Genomic DNA, 23,216 nt, shown 5'->3' with positions numbered 1-23,216 from the left:
AAATATTAGTTTGACTCTTATAGTTTTTCCAAATACGCAATTGATTCATGTATTTTGTTAAATGATAATTCAGACTATGTGTTTTATAAAATTGGTCAAAATAGTATCTTATACTTAATTTTGGTAAAAAAAAATCAAATATAATCTTTCATTCTCACCTCCTCGATTACTTTCTCAACTTCTCTGAACTCATCGCATCACTAACGACCTGATAATCAATCTTATAATTGAAAATATTTTGAATAAATTCGAGTCTAGAGTACTATTTTGATCCATTTTGTAAAACACGAAATCTGAATTGTTATTTAACAAAACACAAATGCCAATCACGTATTCGGAAAAAATATAAGGGCCAAAATAGTATTTTCTATTTCATTAATATTAGAAAACCATACTTGTTTTTGTTTCTTCACGACAATTTCCAATACGTAACATGGTTTAAATTGTTATACATTTTATCTTAGAAAACCATGACATTTTTTAGAGGTCGAAGATGTACATTATCTTAATATCATTTAAATTCCTTTCCAAAAAAATATATATGAGTTAAATTGCTATCTATTGTTTTAATTGGTTTCTGCAAATAAATTTAAAATATATATTTAAAGTTACCATAATGCCCTTTACAAAAAAAAAAAACCATAATCCAAAATTCAATCTCAAGAGGGTAGAGCATTTATGGATTAGGTTAGGTGGGAAGCTCGGTCCATAATTGTGGAAAGTCAATGACTAAGTAGGCCTAGACCTAAATGGGCCCAACCTTGGTTCATAATTGGGCCCCAAAGTCAATGATTAAGTGGGCCTAGGCTCAAAACCTTAAGTCCAATTGATTCTGTAGTCGTAAAAAATTGATGACATGTCAACCTAATAATCGAAGTGGCTGTAAGTGAAGCCCATAATCATGCCGCGTCTCACGAGTCAATAAAAAATCACATAATAATATGGTTTTTTTATTTGTATTTTTTATATTTTGAGAAATAATTTTGTAATGATTTAAAGTTTTGTGTGAAGTTGCTAAGACTATTTTCAATGCATGATCTAAAAGAAGTGCTAAATTGGCACGAAAAATAAACAATGTTATATCTAGCATAATATTTATAATTATATTCTAATAGCATTTTAAGATATAAATTGATATAAAAAGTAGCTATTATTAGTTGTTAGAAAATTAAATATTTTAAAAAATAATTAATGGCAATATTATAATTAAAAAATATGTATTAAAGTCTCTCATTAATATTTAATATCAATATTATAATAAAAAATGTATATTTATTATTGTTTCAATTTTGGATCATGACCATCACTCTCTATTTGAGAGAAGTAAATATTGTGCTAAATTTAGTACAAAAAATTAATAAATGATATATTTAGTACAACTTTTACAATTACTTCAATGTATATAGATATAAAATCGATACAAAATGAATTTTCAATGATGATTTAATATTTATTGAAAATATAAAAAAATTGTTACATTTACATTTAATGCCGAAAATAAAATAGATACTAAAAATAATAATAAAATGATCATTAGTGGTGGAAATGTCAATAAAAAAGTAAATATTTTTTGTTGATTAAAATTTGTATTATGTTATATTCTATTTTTAAAATTTGGCATAATTTTTAGCACGTACCAAATTTGATACAATTTTTAGCACACTATTGAAACAATTATTTTTTTAAGTATGTTATATTTCAGCAATGTATAAAAGATTTGACACTCCATTAGAGATGTTTTTATCTTTTGTGTCAAATTTGATACAACGTTTAGTATATTATTAAATCATAAATTTGACACTCTATTAGAAATGCTCAACTAGTAGCCCTTCGCGAAAATCATGCCCTTTTCATAAAATAAAAAAAAACATATTCTTTATTCATTTTTTTCTTGAAGGGATTTTCCATTGTTCCTTTTAACTATAATCCCAAATTTTGGAAGAAAATAGAATTAGATATTTCTAGATTTTTTTGTATTTTAGCTTAATTTGTTTGATTTGATTTTTTACTTTAAATTTGAGATATTTTAAGAGGTAATAATTAAAAAAAAAGTTAGAAACTATATTTTATATTTTTTTAATAAATTTTTTTATTGATTTTAAAATATTTAATATATTAAAACTAGTAAAAAAATTATTTAGTGACCTAAGTATATTTTTTTAGACAATTTAGCAATGCAATTGTAACTTTTGAAACTACTTATTAACTTTTGTCGTTTTTTCTAACTAACTTAACGGAAAATGACTGACTAACATACTAAAATGACGACGAACTAACTTTTGCCGCCAAAATAATTACATCGTCACTTAAGTCGATCTTTTATGTTACTTAGTGATTTTTTAACTTAAATTTCCTTATATATTTATAAGGAATAACCTAATCCAAAATGGGACAGAAATAATATTCTTATCAAATTTATGTTTTTGATTAATTTCGTCTTTAATCAATTTTTTTTAATTAATACATATAAATGGGAAAAAAATGATAATTTACAGAGTATATAGCCTGACATTAATTCTAAAATTCTCTTATTCTTATTAAAAAAATAAAAAATAAAAAAAAATGACAGTGTACCGACAGAGTACACTGTACAAAAGACAAAACACAAACAGAGAGAGAAAGAACTGTTACGTTTTAGTGTCACCCTTTTCTGAAGTTTGAATATCAAAATCTTTTTTTCTCAGCTTCTGTATGAAAAATATTTAAAAGGGTTTACACCTTTAGCTGGAGTAGTTGTCACTGTCATTGTCACTCGGGTTTAGAGAGAGAGAGCTAGTGAGAGATATGGAAGGTGGGAAGGGAGGAGCGGAAGCGGGGCCATCATCGGGGAGCTCTTCAGCTCATGGTGTTGGAAATGGAGAAGGAGAAAATCACAAGGAAATGAGCGAAAAACCAAGTGGGGTTTCTGAGCTTGGACCAGAACTAGAAGAAGAAGATGAAGATCGTGATGTTGGTGTTGATGGAACCAAGAGCGATGAGAGTGGGTTTGTTCCTGGGCCTCTGCTTTCTCTCAAGGAGCAGATTGAGAAAGACAAGGTTCTTACTTTTCTTCCCATCTCTGCTATATCTTTCCTTTGTTTATTCAATTTGTTTTTGGACTTGTTTAATGGAAATTGTGGGAGTTGATTTACTGGGGTTTTTGCTCATTGGGTTCTTGATATGATAACCCAGAAATGATATGTTTGTTTAGTCATAAAGTATAGGGATTGATTAGAGTGTATGAGTTCAAGGTTTATGTTCTTTAAAAACCAAAGCTAATATGAGATTAGCACTTTAGTTCTTGTCCAAGATCTAGACCATCTTTGTTTCAAATTCTAAGTATGTGTTAATCAGTCAGTTTTTTTGTTATTGACAAGTTAGAACAAACTTTACCATTTGTTTCATTTTGCTGTTCATGCCTTTAGATATTCAAGATTTAAATCTTATAATCAATGTTTAACAAGGGGATATCACAAGGTTCTTTACAACCCAAGTAGCTTATAATTTGTTGATGTTCTGATTTGGATCTACCTCATTGTTGCTTTGCAGGATGATTATAGCTTAAGGAGGTGGAAAGAAAAGTTGCTTGGTTCTTTGGAAAGTGATCTGAGTGGTTTGTTCTTCTAAGACTTATGTTATTGTCAATATTCATTCTATCTTTTTTCCCATATCTTTGTTCTGCTCTCTTATTGGTCTTCTTAATTAGGCCAAAGGGAACCTGAAGTCAAATTCCATTCCATTGGAATCATCTCTGATGACTTTGGGGAGATTATCACTTCCTTACCTGTTAATGAAAATGAAAGAAACAATGTCCTTTTCACACTCAAAGAGGGATCTCATTATCGGCTCAAGCTAACATTCAGTGTGTTACACAACATCGTTTCCGGTCTCATCTACTCCAACACTGTCTGGAAAGGAGGAATCAAAGGTGCCAAGTTTGGTTTTTCTCAATTGCTAACTCATAAACAAACTCTTTCACTACTATAACATCAACTTGTTTTCTGATACAACACATTGATAGAGTGCTCTTCTTGCTGAGAAACCAAATAGATTTTCACCTTATAATTCTACATTTCTGTGTGTGTATATTTGGGTTTCAGTTGACCAAAGCAAGGGAATGTTGGGTACTTTTGCTCCTCATAGAGAGCCTTATGTGCATACATTGGAGGAAGAGACTACTCCATCAGGGGTGCTTGCAAGAGGATCATACTCTGCAAAACTTAAGGTAAATGCCAAGTTCATTGCATAAAGTTGATTTTATGTATATACACACACACATTTATATTGTCATTTTCTTGGTATTGTGTAATGCAGTTTGAAGATGATGATAAAAGATGTCATATGGAACTCAAGTATACATTTGAGATCAAAAAGCGGTCTTAGATGAAATTTTTTTCTCTACTTTTTTGGTTTTTTTTTCAAGAAAAATCATGAACCATATACCCTTTTGATCCTACCAAATGATGAACTGGATTTCATGGACTTTTGTTTGATACAAATGTAGAAGTGAATTAGAGTTTGTGTTTTGTTACCATGAACATGAACTACATCTCTTTATGCGTTTTAGTCGTTAAACTTTGTTAAACTTTGTGTCTTCGTTTATTCTACCTCTACAATGTGATACTTAGGGTAGATTAGAGAAGAAAATGGAGGAGAAAAAAGGATTTAGTATTAATATTTTTTTTTTTAAATCCAAAATATTCTTCATTTAAATTATATTTAAATAATGTATTTATGTATCAATTTCATTTTTTTATTTTTATTTTGATTAATATTACTTTGGGTGCTTCTCGTTCTTCGGTACACCTCCCACTTTTGGATGTACCGGTGTACTCCTTTTATTTTTGGTTTTTAGATGATTTTTTGTGCAATTTTTTTTTATGATAGTGTATATGGTAGTTATTTAGATCATCTTGTAAATTTTAAATTTTTAACTGTGCTAAAAACAGAGTTTAAACATGTTATTTTTCACGCGTATAAAATAAAATAGTTACGTGTAACAAACTATTTGAACTATGATTTCGACACTAGAAGTTATTCGAAATTTTATAAAAAAATTTAGAATACCCTAAATAACTACAATGTATATAATCATAAAAAAATTATGCCAAAATTCATATAGGTACTAAAAATAGGAGGGGGTGTACTAGTACACCCAAAATTAGATTGTGTATTGTAGAATTTCCCTATAACTTTAATATTGAAATTTTCATTAAAACTTTAGTCAAAAAAATTAATTAGATTTAGGTCAAATATCTCTTATTAAATTTTGTCAACTATAAAGTCGTACAAATTTAAATATATAAAGTTATATCTAATATTGAGTTGAAACTTATTGTGAGAAAAATCGAAAGTTGAAATAATGATTGAAAAAAAAATATTAGGTGGTCCCACTAAATTTAAAAGGAAATGGAATAGTTTTTATTTTTTATTTTTAAAAAAGTGAAATTATTAATTACTTTTTATTAATAATTTAAGGATAGTATAGTATTTTCAAAACAAAATTGTTTATTTCTTCTATATCTACCAAATAATTACATGGGAGAAAATATAATTTCTTTTCAACTCAATATAATTTCTTTTTTCTCTCACCAATTTTTTTTATTTTCCCACTCAATCAAACACATGTTTAAGATATTTTGACTTTATCTTGAAACTTACATGGTAAATATAAGAGTATTGATATATACACCAAAATTTTACACATGGCAATTTAACCCATGTATTTAAAAACGGGTAGGTAACCATTTGGTACTTGTGTTTTTGCAAAGTATCATTTTGATACCCTCTATTTTCAATAATGTTCATATGGTACCCTGTATTTTAAAATCGTACATATTTGGTACCCTAAACTCAAATTTAATTAATAAAATTTTACCAATTTAATCAAACTGCTCTCAATTATGTAAGTTTCAAATTTAAATTTAATTACTTAATTATATATTACTGATGACAGTTTGATCATATTGACAAAATTTTATCTATCATATCTCAGTCTAGGGTATCAAATATGTATAATTTTAAAATACAGGGTACCATATGAGCATTATTGAAAATAAAAGGTACCAAAATGATACTTTGCAAAAACATAGGGTACCAAATAAGAAAATTCCCTTTAAAAAAATAACCTTAAAAATATTTGTCAAGTTCCCAAGTGTATTATTTTAGTGCATATTTTGTGACACTAAATATAATTGATGATGGCTATTGGTTTACCATAAATTCATTGATATGGAAATGACTTGCCTTGCCACCCATTTTCATTTCCTAAGGCTAAGGGTATACCTCAAGAAGTGTCAATGTAGCCAAAAAAGTTGGAAGTGTCAAACTCAAACAAAGAGGGTGATGGAGATTGAAAGCAAACACCAATCCAATAGGAAAACAAGTGTGAACTGTTGTAAAAACTAAAGAAAATGACACATTGCTTCACAATAATTGTCCCAAGCCACTGCTACACTGACTTATACTGTAAAAATTATCCCAAAAGTTAACACAACTGATGTGTCTGTCATAGGCCCACATTTGGCTCATAGTTTTAATCAAATAAAATATAATAATAATAATTCAAATGATATGAAAAATAGGTAAAAGCTTACAAAACTGCTCACCTTTTTATGGATAGTAATATTTTTCTCTTCAGAAATGAAGATAAGAGGTAAGCTTTACACAATGGTTCTTCTTCTCTTCTCAAATAAGAAATGATGAATATGAGTCACCTTCTAAATCTAAGGCAGTATCTCAACAAAAGTCCCCATTTGTCATGTTGGCTGATTTTGCAGTTATTGTGCTCACTCACTGTCTATTATCTATCTACATTACTATGGTGTTTTTTTAATCAGTGTCCTACAACTTGTTTTTAATCTGAAAAAACAAAGCAGTACATCAAGTTCTTCCAGAGCCAAAGCACCTTCTGGGAAGATCTTCGTGACTATAGTTAAAGAAGATGAGAAGGAAAATAGAAGTTAGGATTAAAAATATAGTAAAATGTACATTAAGAAATTAGTGTTTATTTGTATTTTGGATTACAAAGTTTTGAAACACTAATCGTTTGTCATCATATACCACCATCAATGCTTCACATCACCAATGAAGATCAGTTGATGATGTTGTACTTCACTCTAGACCTCTCTTGTCTAGGTGAAAAAAATATTGTTCCACATTCCATCTTCCGAGTGTATCTTACAAAGATGGTCAGTGTTTTTATGGTGGAAGCATTGCTCAGTAGCTGTGACATGAATTCTGTAGGACAAAGCTTACGAGCCAAGTTAAATGTCTGGCATCAGGAAGGGAAAAAGATGTTAAAATTTCAAATATTGTCAGAGATTCATTTCAAAAACTAAGGGGACTTGTTTTGTTTACCAGACTACCAATTGACTGGGATTAATGTATTCCAAGAAGAGATGTTGGAGAATGATGTCAAGGAAGGTGGACTGTAACCTAAGGAGTATAGTTAAACAAGTAATGTATTAGTTCCTAGTTCCTTCGTTTGTTGCGCACGAAGATAAGTAACGAAATTAAGTGCAAGACAGAGGTGAAAGAGGAATAAGAGAGATTACCCTCTAATCTACAAGTAATCCAAGAGCATTTTTGCTGAACAATTCTTCAACCTACAGCTTTGTCCTAAATGTACATCCCCAAAATTGTATCTGTATAATACATCAAAGAAAAGAAAGTGTGAACGTTCATAAGAAGCAAGAATGAAGTTAGCTTTTAACTTTCTTGAAAAATAATTTTACCTGTATTCACAGTACTCAGCCCATGCACAGCGAGCTTTTCCATAATCCCAGTAACAGTCCTCATCCCTCAACGGTCCACGTTTGGCTGTAGAAAATTATTAATCAGTAAAGACTGCTTGAGGTAAATCTAACACCACAAAACACAAAAAAGAACAGTAATGTAATGTGATAACAAAAGAGAAAGTTAAAAAAAAAGGCGACGATGAATGATCCACCTTTGGTAACAAATTTAGCAGTTGCGTTTGGATGGACATCGTGCCACATCTGAAGCCACAACTCCCGCATTAGAATTGGAGATCTGACAATGTTCCTATGACTTGCTACACGAAAATAAGATCAGTTCATTTGTGTTAAATAATTAGGACAATGAGGGAAACATTTGAGTTTTACAAAAGCCAAATACTGATCCCTGCCATTAGCAATTTCAAAAGCCAATCTTACCTTTATCAAGCTCCCATACCGCTGTCCTCTTACCTGGAATACTTTCAGAATCTTCATAATACGTAACATACTTGGCCCTAGGGAACTTGGTCGTATTGGGAACAATGTCAACATCATGAATATGTTCTACATTCAATTCCACATGTACATCAGACCCATCATGCTCCGACTGGAATTTTGAGAAAGAAAACAAAATAATTAAATATGAAAAGAAAAAAAAAAGCCATTGACATAAGAAATATCCATACCTGAGGTGTCCTTGTTATATTTACTTTAGGTCCAAGCCAATTCTTGCACCAGGAAAGAGAATGGTATGGTACCTGTTAGCATATATGTTTGTCAGCAAGACAATCTACCTTTTCTCAACTAAAACATTAGAGCATTTAAAACTGCTTAGCATACTGTATCATCCCCACTCGTAGCTCCTGGATTTCCTTCCACGGCATTCCCTGACCTAGATGAAAATTGGAAAAATATGTTTCTCAGTGGTGAGGGAGTGATGGGATGGGGTAAGGAGATCCCGGTTAGAACCTGAGACCAATGTTGTTTCTTTTTACGAGGTACCAAGTGTGCTCACTGCTCAAACCATGTAGAGAAATAAGATGATATTTTGTTCATTGTGATTAACAATTCAATTACCTTGAGGTCAGAAATCCTTCAATTTCATAAATCACATCTGTGATGATCCAATTATCAGGGTAAGGCTTCCCACTAGGTGCAAAATAGTATCCAACCTGTTTTTATCATTGCCAATATACAAAAACTGCATTATAACATGACAAAGAAATAGGACAAACTCCAGAAAGAAATCATAAAAAGAGCTAATTCTCTGAGGATGTAGAAAGCTAATTACAGACACATACAGCCACTACATATATATTTATTAAATTATATGCTTGTGCAAGGAAATTAAAAACATGCAAAATCATCATTTCAACAATCATGTCTTTTTCAGAAAGGTCTGAACATTTTAAAGAAAAAGTAGATGCAGCTACAGTATGTAATTTAATTACTATTACTCTTTCATGTTGCTATCATTAGAGAACCTCGAGAAGCAATAGAAAAGATAACAATGACACTGCTGTGTTCGTGACCAACTATTGTTTCATCTTTCAAGCATGGTAAAATAATAGTTAAGCCAACAAACAAAGATGAACCTCTTCAAAAAGATTGGTTTAGTCACTGTCATATAGATTTTGATTTTGTTTTTCAGGAACTAAGTAATACCTCAGTCCTCAAATCTATTCCGTAGATACAGAAGACATTTTTAATAGGTGGTCTCTCCCATGGTGTGAGTGGATTTAAAACTGGATCACCGTGATATAACCTGAAATATGCAGCACTAATTGAAAAAAAAGAATACAATGGACGCACTTAAAAACTGTAGCAATCATTTAAGACTACGGAGTTAGAGGTACATTTACTAATAAGGCCATAAACTGTATCAATCATTTAAGACTATTTAATTAGAGAAGTATAGTTAATAATAAGGCTATAAATCTTCACCTATACATTACTTTTAATTAAAAAAAGTTCTTGTAGCAAATTTCAACTTATTGTAATAAAAGTAGTACTAAAAGTAACCACTTTATGGCATATGCAAGGGTGTAATTAAATAATATCTAAAAGACTACACTAGTTCTTGAAGAGAACATGAACGAGTACTGCAGAGACAACATAGTAAAACTACAAAACCCAAATTTGTAGTGATTTCAGGTGTAAGTGGTTTAAGTTTCACTACTTAGAGACAAATATATAAATGTATAGTTTGCCTTCTGCATTAGAAAGACTAGTGTGCAAAGAGTTTTGTTTTGCATCCTAAACAAATACGCACTTCTGTAATTGATACAACAGCCTCTTACTGTCCGGATCATAATCCTCTATTGCTTTGAAAAAGGTCCCATCTGACATTTCCCGAGCAGAAAAGGATAACTGAGTTGGAAGTCCGCATTCCATGCTAGTCAAATTAGCCTCAGTTATTTCAGTAATTGATGGATAGGCGTCAAATCCTGTGAATGTAAAGATGGTGACATGCAGTTTGAGCACAATAATATCATACCCACATAACTAACTTGAGTATCGAGCTTTTACCATGGGTTGAAGGAATTTCAATATTTATTATGTTTGTTGGCCACCCTGAGAAATTTAACCTAGATTCCTTCTCATCACAAAAGTATGTCTGATGACTTCTTCTGCTCCCTCCCCAAGAGAAATGCTTTGAGTATACATTCTCCGCCCTACAATACTTTGAAAATGGCATCATCCATAGAGAAGAACCAAATGAATTGAACAACAGGCGAGCGGTCCCCTGATTCTCACAAGATTATATGACAAACATGCGTTAGGAAAAGGCACCCAAAACCAACAGATATAGTGAATTTTATTAATTCAAACTCACAAGATAATATGACAAACATGTGTTAGGAAAAGGCACCCAAAACCAACAGATGTAGTGAATTCAAAGTCAGTTAAATTCGAAACTTTAGGAATGCCACTATAGCCATCTAACAAAATAATATAAGAAACTGAAGAGAAACACGGTAGGTATGGGAGACAACAGGATAAGTTGGGAAAAACTTAATTTCCATAAGGTGAAAGCTTGAGTGACAAATAGATACCTGTTTAACACAAAACAAAAATATAAATGTCACTTCAACTATAGAACTTTTGTCCCTAAGGTACTTTACTCTTGATCCTAAGTTGGTTTTACCTTAAAACATTAGATTAACTTACATTGTCTAATCATGCTTTAAAAACTTAGGGAGGAAAATCAAGCTAGAAGACAACAAGTGTTTCTTTGTTTTGCTAAAAAAAATGATTAAAAACCGCACACATTATAACGTTTTAAAATGGATACTAGGAAAATAAGTCTCTAAAGTACCCAAAAACGGAAGACGTCATAAATGGTTGTAAGAGGAATAACCTCAGAAATAGGAAGACCAAATGTCAATCCAGATAGAGCTGCTTTCACTGTCTCAGTTGCACCAAGAAGAGGAGCTCCTGCAATCATTCCAAGGGTATAAAACCAAATAATTATTAAGTAAGAGTAACAACCCTAGAATTAAACATATGAAATAATGATAAAAATAATATATAAATATAATAAAAAATGGAGGAGGAGGGGGATGGTAAGGACCTACCAACTGCGAAATAGGCATGAATGTGTTCGTCCAGCCATTGATTGTAATGTTTTGGTGCAATTTCCAGCTTTAACCATTCTAAGAAGTACTGGAATACGTTATTACCTAATGAATGAGCAAATACTAAAGAGGGGCCTCCACGAAGTTTTAATGCAGTTTCAAATGTCAATCTGCAAAGAGACAATAGCATTTCGGTAAGTCTACACATCCTTAATCAAATATTAAACACTAAAGATGAGTTTCAAACTTAACATAAACATTATAAACTTGAGACGTTGTGTTATACTTATATGTACTCACTTTAACTTATGAAAGTAAAGGTCCCGCTCCTCAAGCATTGCTGGTGACAATCTCCAGTCATATGGAACAGCAATTATTGCATTAGCCTCGATACCAAACTCAATGCACCACTTAATCCATTCTTTCCATACCGATGATAGAGGGCCTGCAGGAGACAAAAGAATGCAACTTCAATCTTGTACAACACAAAGGTAAAAATATGGTTTTCATTCCATAAAAAAAATGTATGCAATGCATAACAACAAAACATACCTGTTATATAGCCAGGATCAAGCTCTGTGATTGCTGAAAGACCGCTATCAGGCCGTGACTTGCAGTCAGGGTGATCTGTTTGGTTGTAAGGGTCTAGCATCATGCACTTGAGCCAACAATTGACTGCAGAAAGAAGCTGCAAGAAAAGGGTATTTCTAACTTTAGTAAGTTCCCTTCATTTTTAACCAGCATTCCCAATAATTAATTTCTCACTTTTCATCAAAATACAAGAAAATGACAAAATCAAAACCAATCCACTAGACAAATAACATGGCACTAGTAAAATTTTGGGATTCGAAAAGCATGAAAAGGACAAAAAAAATTTTGAAACATCATGGAGAACATTGACACTTTTCAGGTCAGATACTACAAAATAAAAAGAGACACGCCAAAAAGACGTGTTCTTGCGACCAATTATGATTAAGTTTAGTCGCGTTGCTATTGGCAAACGCATTATATCAAAATTCTTGAAATGTACTGCAAAAGCGAGAACCAACAGCTCGTCTCCAACACCATAGATGATCATATTAAAGATTAAAAGATTCAAGGTACCTAAAAAGAAAGAAAAATTAAAATGGCGTAATCAAGGTAAACAAAAAAAAAGACGTACTTTGGTGGTGTCGAGCCAAACCAAATCGAGGGGGTTGAAATCGAGAGGAGAGAAAGGGCAGTCTAGAATTGACCAGGCACGAAGCTGCGTAGAGGCGAAGCCGGGAATTATGATCCCCGAGAGCTTGGAGTAGTCGCCGTCAAACTCTCCTCCTCCTCCGGCGGCGGCGGCGGCGACCAGGGCGACGAAGACGAATAGAATAGTAGCTCCTCGCATTGGGTCTCTCAGTTATGGAGGAGAAGAAGAAGACGACGACGAGGGATTGTGGTAGTTGTCGTGAGCATGAATGAGTGTGGAAGTGTATGGTGTGCGCGTGCACCGTACCTCTTGGTCTCTCTCACACACAGTTATGGCTGCTGACTTCTACTCTACACTAACTAAAGGCTAATTTTTTATAGTATTAAAAGGACTAATTTTTTTCACTTTTTAACAGTTTTTTAGTACTTTTGTTTGGAAAATATCATGCATAATAATATTTACTAATTATTATAAAGGATAATTTGCATTATTAATACTGAGGTAATAAGTAAAAAAATTTGCGGGAAAAATGCTTATCTTTACACTTTTGGTAGGCATGTTGGTCCTGACCATTAAATTAAATATGATCAAACACTTACATAGCAGTTATATGTCGGTATTTGATTGGACAAATTATTTTTTATTTTTTAAATATTATAAAAATCTATATTTAAAATTTGAATATTTTAAAATTAATGAAAAAAATCTAAAATTTAATTTTGAAAAGATCTAATTTTTAGTTTAATTAAAAACAAAATCTAAACATTAAATTTAAAACTTATTAAAACTCTAATCTAATTTGCATTTAAAACTAACATTTTAAAAATAAAATAAAAACGATGTTCATCTCTAAGAACATGATGAACACTAACAAAACCAGATAAAGAACAAAAGACCTAACCCAGATTTTATATAGTGTTCAATTTCAAATCTATGATCCAAAACATAAATGCAAAAACAAAAATACAATTACAGTCTTTCATCAATGATGTTTTTTCGATGCAAAATCGATGTTGTTTCGATACTTTTGAAATCCAATCATGAAAACTTTATTTTATTTTTTTTGTCAAAACGATATTTTTTCGATGCAAAATCGATGTCAAATCGATGTTGTTTCGATGCTTTTGCGATGTAATCATGAAAACTTGATTTTTGGCCAAAATGATGAAAAATTGATGCTCTGGGCTAAAATTTGACGAAAACTTTGGAGGTTCATATATTTTCACTCAAATATCCGTTTCAGATTATTTTTTTTTTAATTTTGTATTTTTTTGAGATATAGAATATTAGATCATGTGAAATCTTAAAACTTATATGTAGAACATACAATTTGGAGAGAGAAATGGAAGATGTTAATGGGAGGAGTAATTGGGTCCAATAATTACAAAATGTCATATTTTGGGGATAGATAGTTATGGGGGCATATATAATAATTAGTATGTGTTATTATGTATAATATGTGATATTTCCCTTCCCTTTTGTTTTTTGGTAAATAGAGATTCCTTCAATGCTCCTCACATGGAAAATATATTATACCAATAATTAGGGGTAACATCAAAATAACACAAGAAGTTTATTAAAATGGAAGATGCAAACGAGTCGGTTATCACCACCGTTTATTACTATCAATTTTTTTAGTAATAGCGTATGTATTCACTACTCTCCCAACCTATTTGTCATCTCGGGGTCATACACCAACTGACGCTATCAAACAACAACATAAAAACCGTAGATTTGAGACACCCCATCGCCAAACTTATGCAATACCAAGACAATGAAGCGCGATGGTGGAGCTTTGGCCGATAGCTACATTAGTTTTATAATTTTATCTTTTCGTTCGACATTTTTTTTAATGTTTAACCATTATTTATGTAAACACTATTTTTTTTTTTTTTTGAATAAAAGTGTGGTCTTTATTGGCAACTATCTTTAAAGATTACATCCAACACACTTGAGGGGATATCATCCCTTAAAAGAGTACGTTCAGCTACAACAGAGGAGGACTTAGCCAAAGCATCGGCAGCCTCATTTGCAGAACGTTTAACAAAATAAATAGAAACTAAAATCAAGTCCTTTAACAGGAGTTTACAATCATCAATAATGCTCCAAAAATAGGAAGTCATGACAATGTTACTTCTAAGAGCTTGGATAACCATCAAACTGTGTGTCTCCACCACCACATTTGTCCATCTCCTACGTTTGATCCAGCTCAGTGCCTCACGGACACCCATGGCTTCCCCCAATTCAGGATTGATCGCACCATTCCTATAGACCGAGAAAGCTTCAATCAGAGTTCCATTGTGATCCCGGGCTACACCCGCAAAACCATAAGTTTCTGCCCCCAAGAAATTGGCTGCATCAACATTAACCTTAAGGTCTCCCCTTTTTGGTTTTCTCCACACTACAGCTCCATCAGCAGGCGATAAGTAATTTGGCAAAGGAGCCACTTCGCGATCTTGAGCACTAACCCAGGCCTGCAAGGTAGAATCAGCTAGGAGCAAGACCCCATACGTTGAGCCTTTCCTATTATTCCACACCCAGTCATTTCTCCTCCTCCAAACAGACCAACACAACATGAAGATTTTAGATCTATCTTCATCAGTTGAAGCATCCAAGCTAGCCCTTAACCAGGAAACAAAGGAAACCAAACCCGGAGCCCTCAATCTCAAACCCAGTTTATCCCAGCACGGCCAAACAATTCGACAACTTACCAGTGCATGCAGTACCGTTTCTCTCTCCGACTTACAAAGAGGACAGATCGAATCGGCACCCACATGCTTCAGATGAAGAGAGGCGTTCGTGGGTAAGCATCCCGAAGCTGATCTCCAGATAAGATCTTTCACTTTTGGAGGGACTTTCACCTTCCATATTCCCCTCCAAAATGCTTTCTCTTCAATGGTGGCCTCCCCATTTTTGAGAAGCTGAAGACTTTTGTAACAGCTTCTCACAGTGAATAAACCCGACGCTTCTAAGCTCCAATACCAGCTATCAATTGAGCGGTTGGGGTTGATTGGAATACTTAAAATACACTTAGCGTCACGCCTATTGAAAAGATCGTTGACCACATCCATATCCCACCCGTCTCTGTCCAATTTCAGCAAAGAAGAGACCTTTGCCCCCAATAACGCAGGATGCCGAGAGGAAACAAAAGGGTTTTCTTTTTCTTGTAACCAAGGGTCCCTTAAAATATCAATAGATTCCCCATTACCCACTCTATAGCGGGCCCCACACTGAACCAGATCCTTAATCTCCCAAATACTCCTCCAAATGAAACTAGGATTTGATCCTAGCTCTGCAGTTAAAAAATTCCCAGCTCTGAAATATCTAGATTTAAATATACGACCCACCAAAGAAGAAGGATTAGCCAGCAATCTCCACCCTTGTTTACATAAAAGTGCTCTATTAAAATGATGAAGATCTCTAAATCCCAGACCCCCTTTAACTTTATGAGCTTTTAAACTATCCCAATTCTTCCAGTGAATACCTTTCCCCCTACTTGAAGAAGAATGCCACCAATAACGGCTCATGAGTTTCTCCATCTCATTACATAATCCAAAAGGCAATAGGAATACGTTCATAGCATAAGAAGGCAACGATTGGGCCACTGTTTTAAGCAAAACTTCTTTTCCTGCCTTTGATAATAACCTCCCCTCCCATTGTTCAATCCGCTTCCTTATTTTATCTTTTATGAATCCGAGCATCACGGATTTATTCCTTCCTAGCGTGTTTGGGAGTCCCAAATACATGCTAGCTGGGCCAGCTTCAGGAATATGAAGATCATTGCATATGCTTTGGCGCACTACATAGTTGGTATTAGTGCTAAAAAAGACAGAGGACTTGCTAAAATTGATCTGTTGACCAGAGGCCAACTGATATAATCTAAGGGCCTCCTTGACATGAGATGCCTCTTCCACTGTGGCTTTACAGAACAAGTAGCTGTCATCAGCGAACAGCATATGAGAAATCACAGGAGCCCCCCTTGCAACTTTACACCCAGTGAGCCTGCCCTCAGCAACAAATTTTGAAATCAATGCAGAGAAGCCCTCTGCGCAAATGATGAAAAGATATGGCAACAGAGGATCACCCTGTCTCAATCCTCTAGATGGAACAATTGGGCCCAACTCCTTCCCAGAAATAGCAATCTTATAGGGGACCGAGCTGACACATTTCATAATCAACGACACCCAATGATCACCAAAACCCATCTTTTTCATTGTCGCTTCAAGGAAACCCCATTCGATTCTGTCGTACGCCTTACTCATGTCGAGCTTTAAATCCATGTACCCGTCCTTCCCCGTTCCTTTTCTCTTCAGATAGTGCATCACCTCGAAAGCCACCATGATATTGTCTGTAATCAATCTCCCAGGTACAAAAGCACTCTGAGTTTCAGAAATCACCATGTTAAGGATCGTCTTCATTCTGTTGGCCATCACCTTCGAAACCACTTTATAAACCACATTACAGAGAGCTATTGGACGCAGATCTCCCATAGACTCTGGCTCTGACTTCTTTGGAATCAATACAATATTTGTCTCTGAAAGATGATCTGGAAAAGACCCAGATGTGAAGAACTCCTGAACCATGTAAATAACATCCTCACCCACAACATCCCAGAATTTCTGGTAGAATCCTGAAGAAAAACCATCTGGCCCTGGGGATTTATCTGGGTGCATCTGGAACAGAGCCTGCTTAACTTCATCTGGTTCAATAGGCCTTACAAGATCCATATTAGCTTCCTCTGAAATAGAAGCTGAGATGCAATCCATCACATAATGCCATTCTGTACTAGAAGCTGAGAAGAGATTCTGAAAATAATCAACCATGATGGCCCCTAAACCATTATCCCAATTGCGCAACACACCATTCTCATCCTTAAGCGCAACAACTTGATTTCTCCTTCTCCGTTTATTTGCTGAGGCATGGAAGTACTTTGTATTTAGATCTCCCGCCTGAAGCCACAATTGCTTAGATCTTTGACGCCAAAAGATTTCCTGTTGGGCAAGAGCTTCAAACAAGTGAGTCTGAGCCTCCTTATAACACTGAATTGAATAGTTATCACGCCGTCCTTGGGTCCATTTTAAGATAGCCTTACATCGAGCAATACGAGCTTTCAAAGTGCCAGTAATGTCTCGCCCCCACTCCGCAAGGGAAGTACTACAACATCTAATCTTCTGAATAAGAGTATTGGAATGAGGCGCTCCCCAATTATCCTTCACTATCTGTCTGCAAAGAGGGTCTCTAACCCAGGCATTCTCAAATCTGAAGCGGTAAGTATACTCTGACCTCTTTCTGAAGTCCAGGTTCAACCATAACGGTGCATGATCAGAAGCATAAGGGCCAGTATTGTGCAATTTTGCAGATGAGAATAAAGACATCCAGCTTTGAGAGAGACTAAAGCTCTGTCTAAGCGAACCTCCACCCAATTATCAGTACCTCGGCCTCTCTCCCACGTAAATTGATAGCCAACCAAATCCATATCAATCAAGTTGCAGTCTGAAATAACCTCCTGGAAGCCATTAATCAAACTTGAGGGGTAAGGTCTCCCACCTCTCTTAAATCTATTAGAAAGAACATTATTCAAATCACCCAATAAACACCAAGGAAGCGAGGACGAATCCGCTAGCTGTCTAATTCTCCTCCAAGAGACTTCCCTCATACTGCGATTTGGCTCCCCATAGAAACCTGTTAAGCGAAAAGTTGGGTGACCACTCAAATTGAGCTCCATATCTATATGAGAAGACCCAAAACTAATTAAAGAAGCTTCCTCCTTATACCTCCAAAGCATCGCCACACCACCACTATGGCCCAAACAATCAACTGCAAAGCACCCCTCAAAACCAAGAAGCACTCTAAACCACTCTACCTTATCCTTTTTGCACAACGTTTCACATAAAAATAGAACTTTGGGTTGCTTTTGACACACAATGTCTTTAAGGAAATGAACTACCCGTGGGTTCCCAAGCCCACGGCAATTCCAGCAAATAATGCTCATAATTCTTGGCGGGTTCACCTCGTGGCACCCGCCCCATGACCGTTTTTTGGCATTACCCCTCCTATATTCACCTGCTCGGCATCCTGCATTTGTATCCCCTCCCGAAAACGTGAGCTTTCCTCCGTAATCTGGTTCATAACTTTAATTGGGCCTAAGCTAGCCAACATATGCTCCTTCACCTGAGGAAGGTCCATCTGCATGGACTCATTTTGGGCCTCACAAAGCCCAAGTCCGTGGTCCACCTCTTTTCCACGCGAGCTCCTCACGTCATCCTGGCCCACCTCCCCATTTACCACTTCCGTCCGCCTCCTTTTAGGGTCCACAAAGAGAAAGTCGTTGGTCAAAGAGAGCCCTCCACCTGTCACGCCCCCATCAACTCCAACTTCCACCTCATCCCCCTCAATAAAAGGTAACTGCTCCATAATTTGGGGAATATTCACTATATTCTGCCTCGGCAATAAAACCAGATCTCCCACACCATTATGACCACGATTTGCACCATCCTCCTCCCCACGATCTCCTCCATCTCTCCGAGCATCACGCGGCATGATTTCCTCGCCCCCACTCCCAAACCGGTCATCTGAATCTGAACGATACACCTCCGTCGGTGCCTCAAGCGGCCGGGCCATATTGTCTCTTAACTAGCGAGCTCTTATACTCTTTTGTTGCCGCCGATCAGGTGCCCTCATGAAGATACCATAGGGCCTCACCATGTTCTCATCTCCTCCATCAAAAAGCTTGTGACAAAATTTCTCTGAGTGCCCCAGTATTCCACACACAAAACAGAAAGTTGGGAGACGTTCATACTTGAACGAAGCCCAAAAGAAAACTGTCTTAGACGTGAAGACTTTCATGCGTCTCTTAAGAGGTTGTTCTACGTTGATCTTCACCCGCACCCTCAAGTACTCTCTCCATATACCAGTGTAGTTGGTCGGGCAGGATGCAACAAACTGCCCCAAAAATGCGCCACAAGCTTTGAGAACCCTATCAGACTTAAAGCCAGGTTTAAGCTCATACACCTGTACCCAAATCTCCAAATGTTTCAGGGGAACCAGTCTGGGATTCTCCCCAACTTTCAGCTGCTCCAGGATAATAGGAGTCCGATTAAAGGTCCATGGGGAACCTTCCAAGACCCTCTTGATATCAAACTCATGAAAGAACTGAAAAAGATATTTATTCGTCTCGAGCTCCTTGACGAACATCCCCTTCACCGGGCGCCACAGGGACGCCATCACATTCCGAAAAGAATCATAATCAGTCGGACGCTCATACAAAAGCTTGCCGACCAAGCACCATCTATCATCAAAATCATCTTCAGTAGCCACTGTTTCATCAAACGCCAAACCTTGTTCATTCTCATCATCAAGTTGTAGATCGCTCCATCTCGCCTTCTAGGAATCCACGTTCGCACTAGACGACGCCATCAGCGAAAAGACTAAACCCCAGTGAAACCAATCCAAACTCGCGAAAAGAAAACAGTCAAAAGAGACAAGAACTCATAAACATGTCAACAGACAAGACTCTAAAACACGTATTATTATTAGTTTGTGATGTCCTTGTAATGTAAATATTAAACACTATTTTTTAAAAATAATTAATAAGATATATTTGACATATTTGAAGCACCATATATGTAGAGTCCCAGAATGTTTACTTAGTTAGCTAGCTAGTAGTAGTTGTACTATTTTAGATTTCGTGGATTTGGTTCAAACCGGGACTTAGTTGGAAACTCCTATCAATAGTTATGGATTTTATAAGTTTAATCTATAGTTTAAGAATATTAATTATAACATAAGGTTTGATTAATATTGCTGGTTATAAATATGATAATTATTATAACCTAAGGTTTAGATAGAGCCAATAAGAATATGACACTTTTCATGAGCATGGTTATTCCTAAGGTTTAGATAGAGCCAATAGGATTATGACACTTGTCGTATGCATGATTATTAATGAATTATTATTTTAATGATAAAATAAGAGAATATAAGACTTAGTCTTCACCAGAATCTGTTAGGGTCGTATTTTGACTCAGTCAAAGCAGTTATACAACCTTAATTATGCTGAAAAAGTGCAATTACGTGTTTAAAATAATCACGTATGCCGATATATCGCCTGACGCTGAATACGAAAAACATGTTGACGTTGCACGATCGTACGAACGGAGGCTCGAGATTAGGGTCCAGCCGATATATCGCAACATAGGGACGATATATCGCCCATATTTTTTTTTTTTTATTATTTTTAAAAACTACCTTTGACTCCTCATACTTACCTCTGTTAGTTTTGACCGAGTCTTCAGCCTCTGATTGATGAAAAATCAATTATCTTCAATTAAATTCATTATTTTTATTCAAATCAAAATGGGGTTAGTTTCACTCCTTACCTCTATAAATAGGACCTAGTACCTAGCCCTTTCACTTACTCTTCAGTTGTGATCAGACTCCAAGGTGCTAGTGAAAACATAAGAGTGATACACTTGGGTGGGAAAGAAAAAAAAGCTTTATCAAACACTTGGGAAGTAAGGATTAGAATATTTTGGTATTGGAGTTAGGCCAATCCTTGAGGTCAATAAAGGTACCCTTATTCTTAAAGTTCAATTTTGTTTAATTCCTTAGTCTCTTTAGTTTTCATTCAGGTTCTAACTTTTGTTGTGATTTTGTGGTTAGGTTTTCAAGTTCTTTGAACTTAAGGTGTCTTTTCGATAAGTTTTCTCTTGGTGGTTTAGTTCTATTCTTTTCATCTCTTTCCTTTAGAAATACTCACTGTTCTATTGTTGGTTTTAGGAGTGTTCCACGTCCCGCATTTGTTCTCATATTCCCGGTTTTGGTAAGGAAAATAGGCTAGATCTTGTATGTTTGTATGATATGTTATGCTTTTATGTTATGTTATGATAAGTTTATGTTTTAATATGTTATGTTATGATTTACCCTGCCTCAAATATTAGACAGGAGACATAAATGGGTTATCATACACTACATGTAATCTAACCTACCTCAAATATTAGACAGGGGACGTAGATGGTTTATCACATGTCATAATGACCATTATTAGTATAGTCTTATATGGAATATGTTATAATATGTTTATAGTATATGTTATAATATGTTTATAGTATATGTTCTAATATGTTTTTTTAGCTTATGTTATGATATAATTTTATGTGTATGTTTATGTTGTTAGTTTTTCATTGTTGGGCATTAGGCTCACTCCTTTTCGTTTAGTATGATGCAGGAAGGTAGATGTAGAGGCAGAAGGATTCATGGAAGCTTGGTGTGTGTATAGAGGTGAATGGAGTGGATGGGCTGCGTGTCGATTTGAGGACAACGTTTTTTTTAGTCTCTTTAAAATTATGTTTTTATGTATTTTTCCGCATTTAGCTTTGTAAACAATTTTATTTAAAGTTATGTTTTATTTTAAAACAATGAGCTCATTTATGTATTACAAATATTGTTTCTTTAAAGTTTTCAATAAAGTTATGAATTTTCTTATGTATGTTATTTTCAAAGTTGTAGTTATGTCTAGTAGGTTTAATGACCTAATTTCATAGATAGTTGGGTCGTTACAATATAATAATTTTGTATTATATTAATTGAATACATTAATATTTGGTAGAGTTTTATATTATTGTATTTTAATATAGTGTTTGATTGATTAAATAAGCGTTATAAAAATAATTATTTAATCTAAGTAGGAGAATGTATATTATTTTATATAATATAATGTTAGATTATATAATGTGACAAATGTGATTTGTCACACCTTGTAACATATTATTGAGAGTTACAAAATTGAATATATGTGTGTGTCCAAGTGTAACGTATTTTGGAGTTACAAATTAGTAACTCCCAAATATTACACTATAATGTGTAGATTGAGAGTTACACATTTGAGATTGAATTTCACAATGTCATAATATAATATGGATGTTGAAGATATGGCTTCAACCCTCATAATGTGTATGGAGGTTACAAAATCAAATGGGAAGAGATTGAGACATTTTTTAAAAAAGGTGCAAAATTGGGAGGCTAAAACAGCCGAGTAGACGCGGCCATAAGCTTCCTAGGGCGCGACTTGAGCATTAGAAGCCAGCGGGCTGGGGTGCTGATAGTCAAATTCCATTTTGCATCTTCTTCAATTTGAACGGTTTCAACATCCCAAATAACTCTTAAATCTTCATTTTAATTCTATAAACATCCAATTAAACATTGGTAACAACCAAAAGGTTGGTAGAATTTGAAATTCAAAGGGTATCTCAAAATTCAAGATTCTATAAATAGGAACATAATGCTCATTTGTAAGACACAAAATTTTCTATCAACAAAACACTTGGCTGGAAAATACACCAAAGAGGCTTGATAATTCCATAGAGTTATTTACTTGTGAGATCCCTTAGTACTTAGAGAATAGGGGGAAATAAGTTTTTGGACAAAGGTCTTGAACCTTGTTTAAGTTGGTGATCCCTACTATTCTACACTATGGTTTTGTGAGAGTTTGTGTTCTTTCTATTGTTCTTACTTCATTATTTTGTTCTTCTTGTTCTTTACATCTTTTGTTTTATTTATTTCTTATTTTATATATCTGTATTATTCGTGCTTTAAGTTTGTAATATTCTTATCTTTTATTACTTCTTAAGTCTATTTACTTGTATATTTAGCAATTGAGTTATTGTTTGTAACTTTATATTTATAATTAAATATCCATGTGTCAACTAGCTATTAGTATATTTATTAAATAATTGCCTAAGT

The 23,216-nt window shown here is 34.4% G+C and overlaps 3 protein-coding genes across 3 annotated transcripts; 1 reads left to right on the top strand and 2 right to left on the bottom strand.

Moving 5' to 3' along the window:
• The first annotated feature begins 2,640 nt into the window (after positions 1–2,640).
• LOC133784791 (rho GDP-dissociation inhibitor 1-like) lies at positions 2,641–4,498 on the top strand. Its single transcript, XM_062224066.1, has 5 exons — positions 2,641–3,036; positions 3,529–3,592; positions 3,686–3,907; positions 4,080–4,204; positions 4,294–4,498. The coding sequence occupies exons 1-5, from the start codon at positions 2,785–2,787 to the stop codon at positions 4,360–4,362; spliced, it is 732 nt and encodes a 243-aa protein (XP_062080050.1). The 5' UTR covers positions 2,641–2,784; the 3' UTR covers positions 4,363–4,498.
• A 2,425-nt stretch (positions 4,499–6,923) lies between these two features.
• Positions 6,924–12,814, bottom strand: LOC133784781 (phospholipid--sterol O-acyltransferase). Its single transcript, XM_062224058.1, has 17 exons — positions 12,459–12,814; positions 11,849–11,984; positions 11,597–11,741; positions 11,297–11,466; positions 11,080–11,156; positions 10,248–10,464; positions 9,991–10,165; positions 9,384–9,483; positions 8,796–8,890; positions 8,559–8,610; positions 8,405–8,476; positions 8,157–8,325; positions 7,931–8,035; positions 7,716–7,800; positions 7,536–7,625; positions 7,339–7,416; positions 6,924–7,252 (listed from the first exon to the last, which is right to left on the bottom strand). Exons 1-15 carry the CDS (start codon positions 12,672–12,674, stop codon positions 7,544–7,546), a joined length of 1,896 nt encoding a protein of 631 aa, XP_062080042.1. The 5' UTR covers positions 12,675–12,814; the 3' UTR covers positions 6,924–7,252; positions 7,339–7,416; positions 7,536–7,543.
• A 1,575-nt stretch (positions 12,815–14,389) lies between these two features.
• Positions 14,390–17,851, bottom strand: LOC133830553 (uncharacterized). The gene has a single exon (XM_062260569.1). It carries the CDS (start codon positions 17,849–17,851, stop codon positions 14,390–14,392), a length of 3,462 nt encoding a protein of 1,153 aa, XP_062116553.1.
• Positions 17,852–23,216: the final 5,365 nt, after the last annotated feature.

This window comes from Humulus lupulus, chromosome 1, assembly GCF_963169125.1.
Source record: "Humulus lupulus chromosome 1, drHumLupu1.1, whole genome shotgun sequence".
Taxonomy (NCBI): Eukaryota; Viridiplantae; Streptophyta; class Magnoliopsida; order Rosales; family Cannabaceae; genus Humulus; species Humulus lupulus.
This window is presented reverse-complemented; position numbering and strand designations above follow the sequence as displayed.

Coding starts and splice junctions, on each gene's coding strand:
- LOC133784791 (XM_062224066.1), top strand. CDS start 2,785: ATGGAAGGTGGGAAGGGAGGAGCGGAAGCGGGGCCATCATCGGGGAGC. Junction 3,908..4,079: donor CTGGAAAGGAGGAATCAAAG/GTGCCAAGTTTG, acceptor TTTGGGTTTCAG/TTGACCAAAGCAAGGGAATG. Junction 4,205..4,293: donor CATACTCTGCAAAACTTAAG/GTAAATGCCAAG, acceptor TGTGTAATGCAG/TTTGAAGATGATGATAAAAG.
- LOC133784781 (XM_062224058.1), bottom strand. CDS start 12,674: ATGCGAGGAGCTACTATTCTATTCGTCTTCGTCGCCCTGGTCGCCGCC. Junction 9,484..9,990: donor CTGTTGTATCAATTACAGAA/GTGCGTATTTGT, acceptor TGCATATTTCAG/GTTATATCACGGTGATCCAG. Junction 8,036..8,156: donor GGTATGGGAGCTTGATAAAG/GTAAGATTGGCT, acceptor ATTTTCGTGTAG/CAAGTCATAGGAACATTGTC.
- LOC133830553 (XM_062260569.1), bottom strand. CDS start 17,851: ATGTCTTTATTCTCATCTGCAAAATTGCACAATACTGGCCCTTATGCT.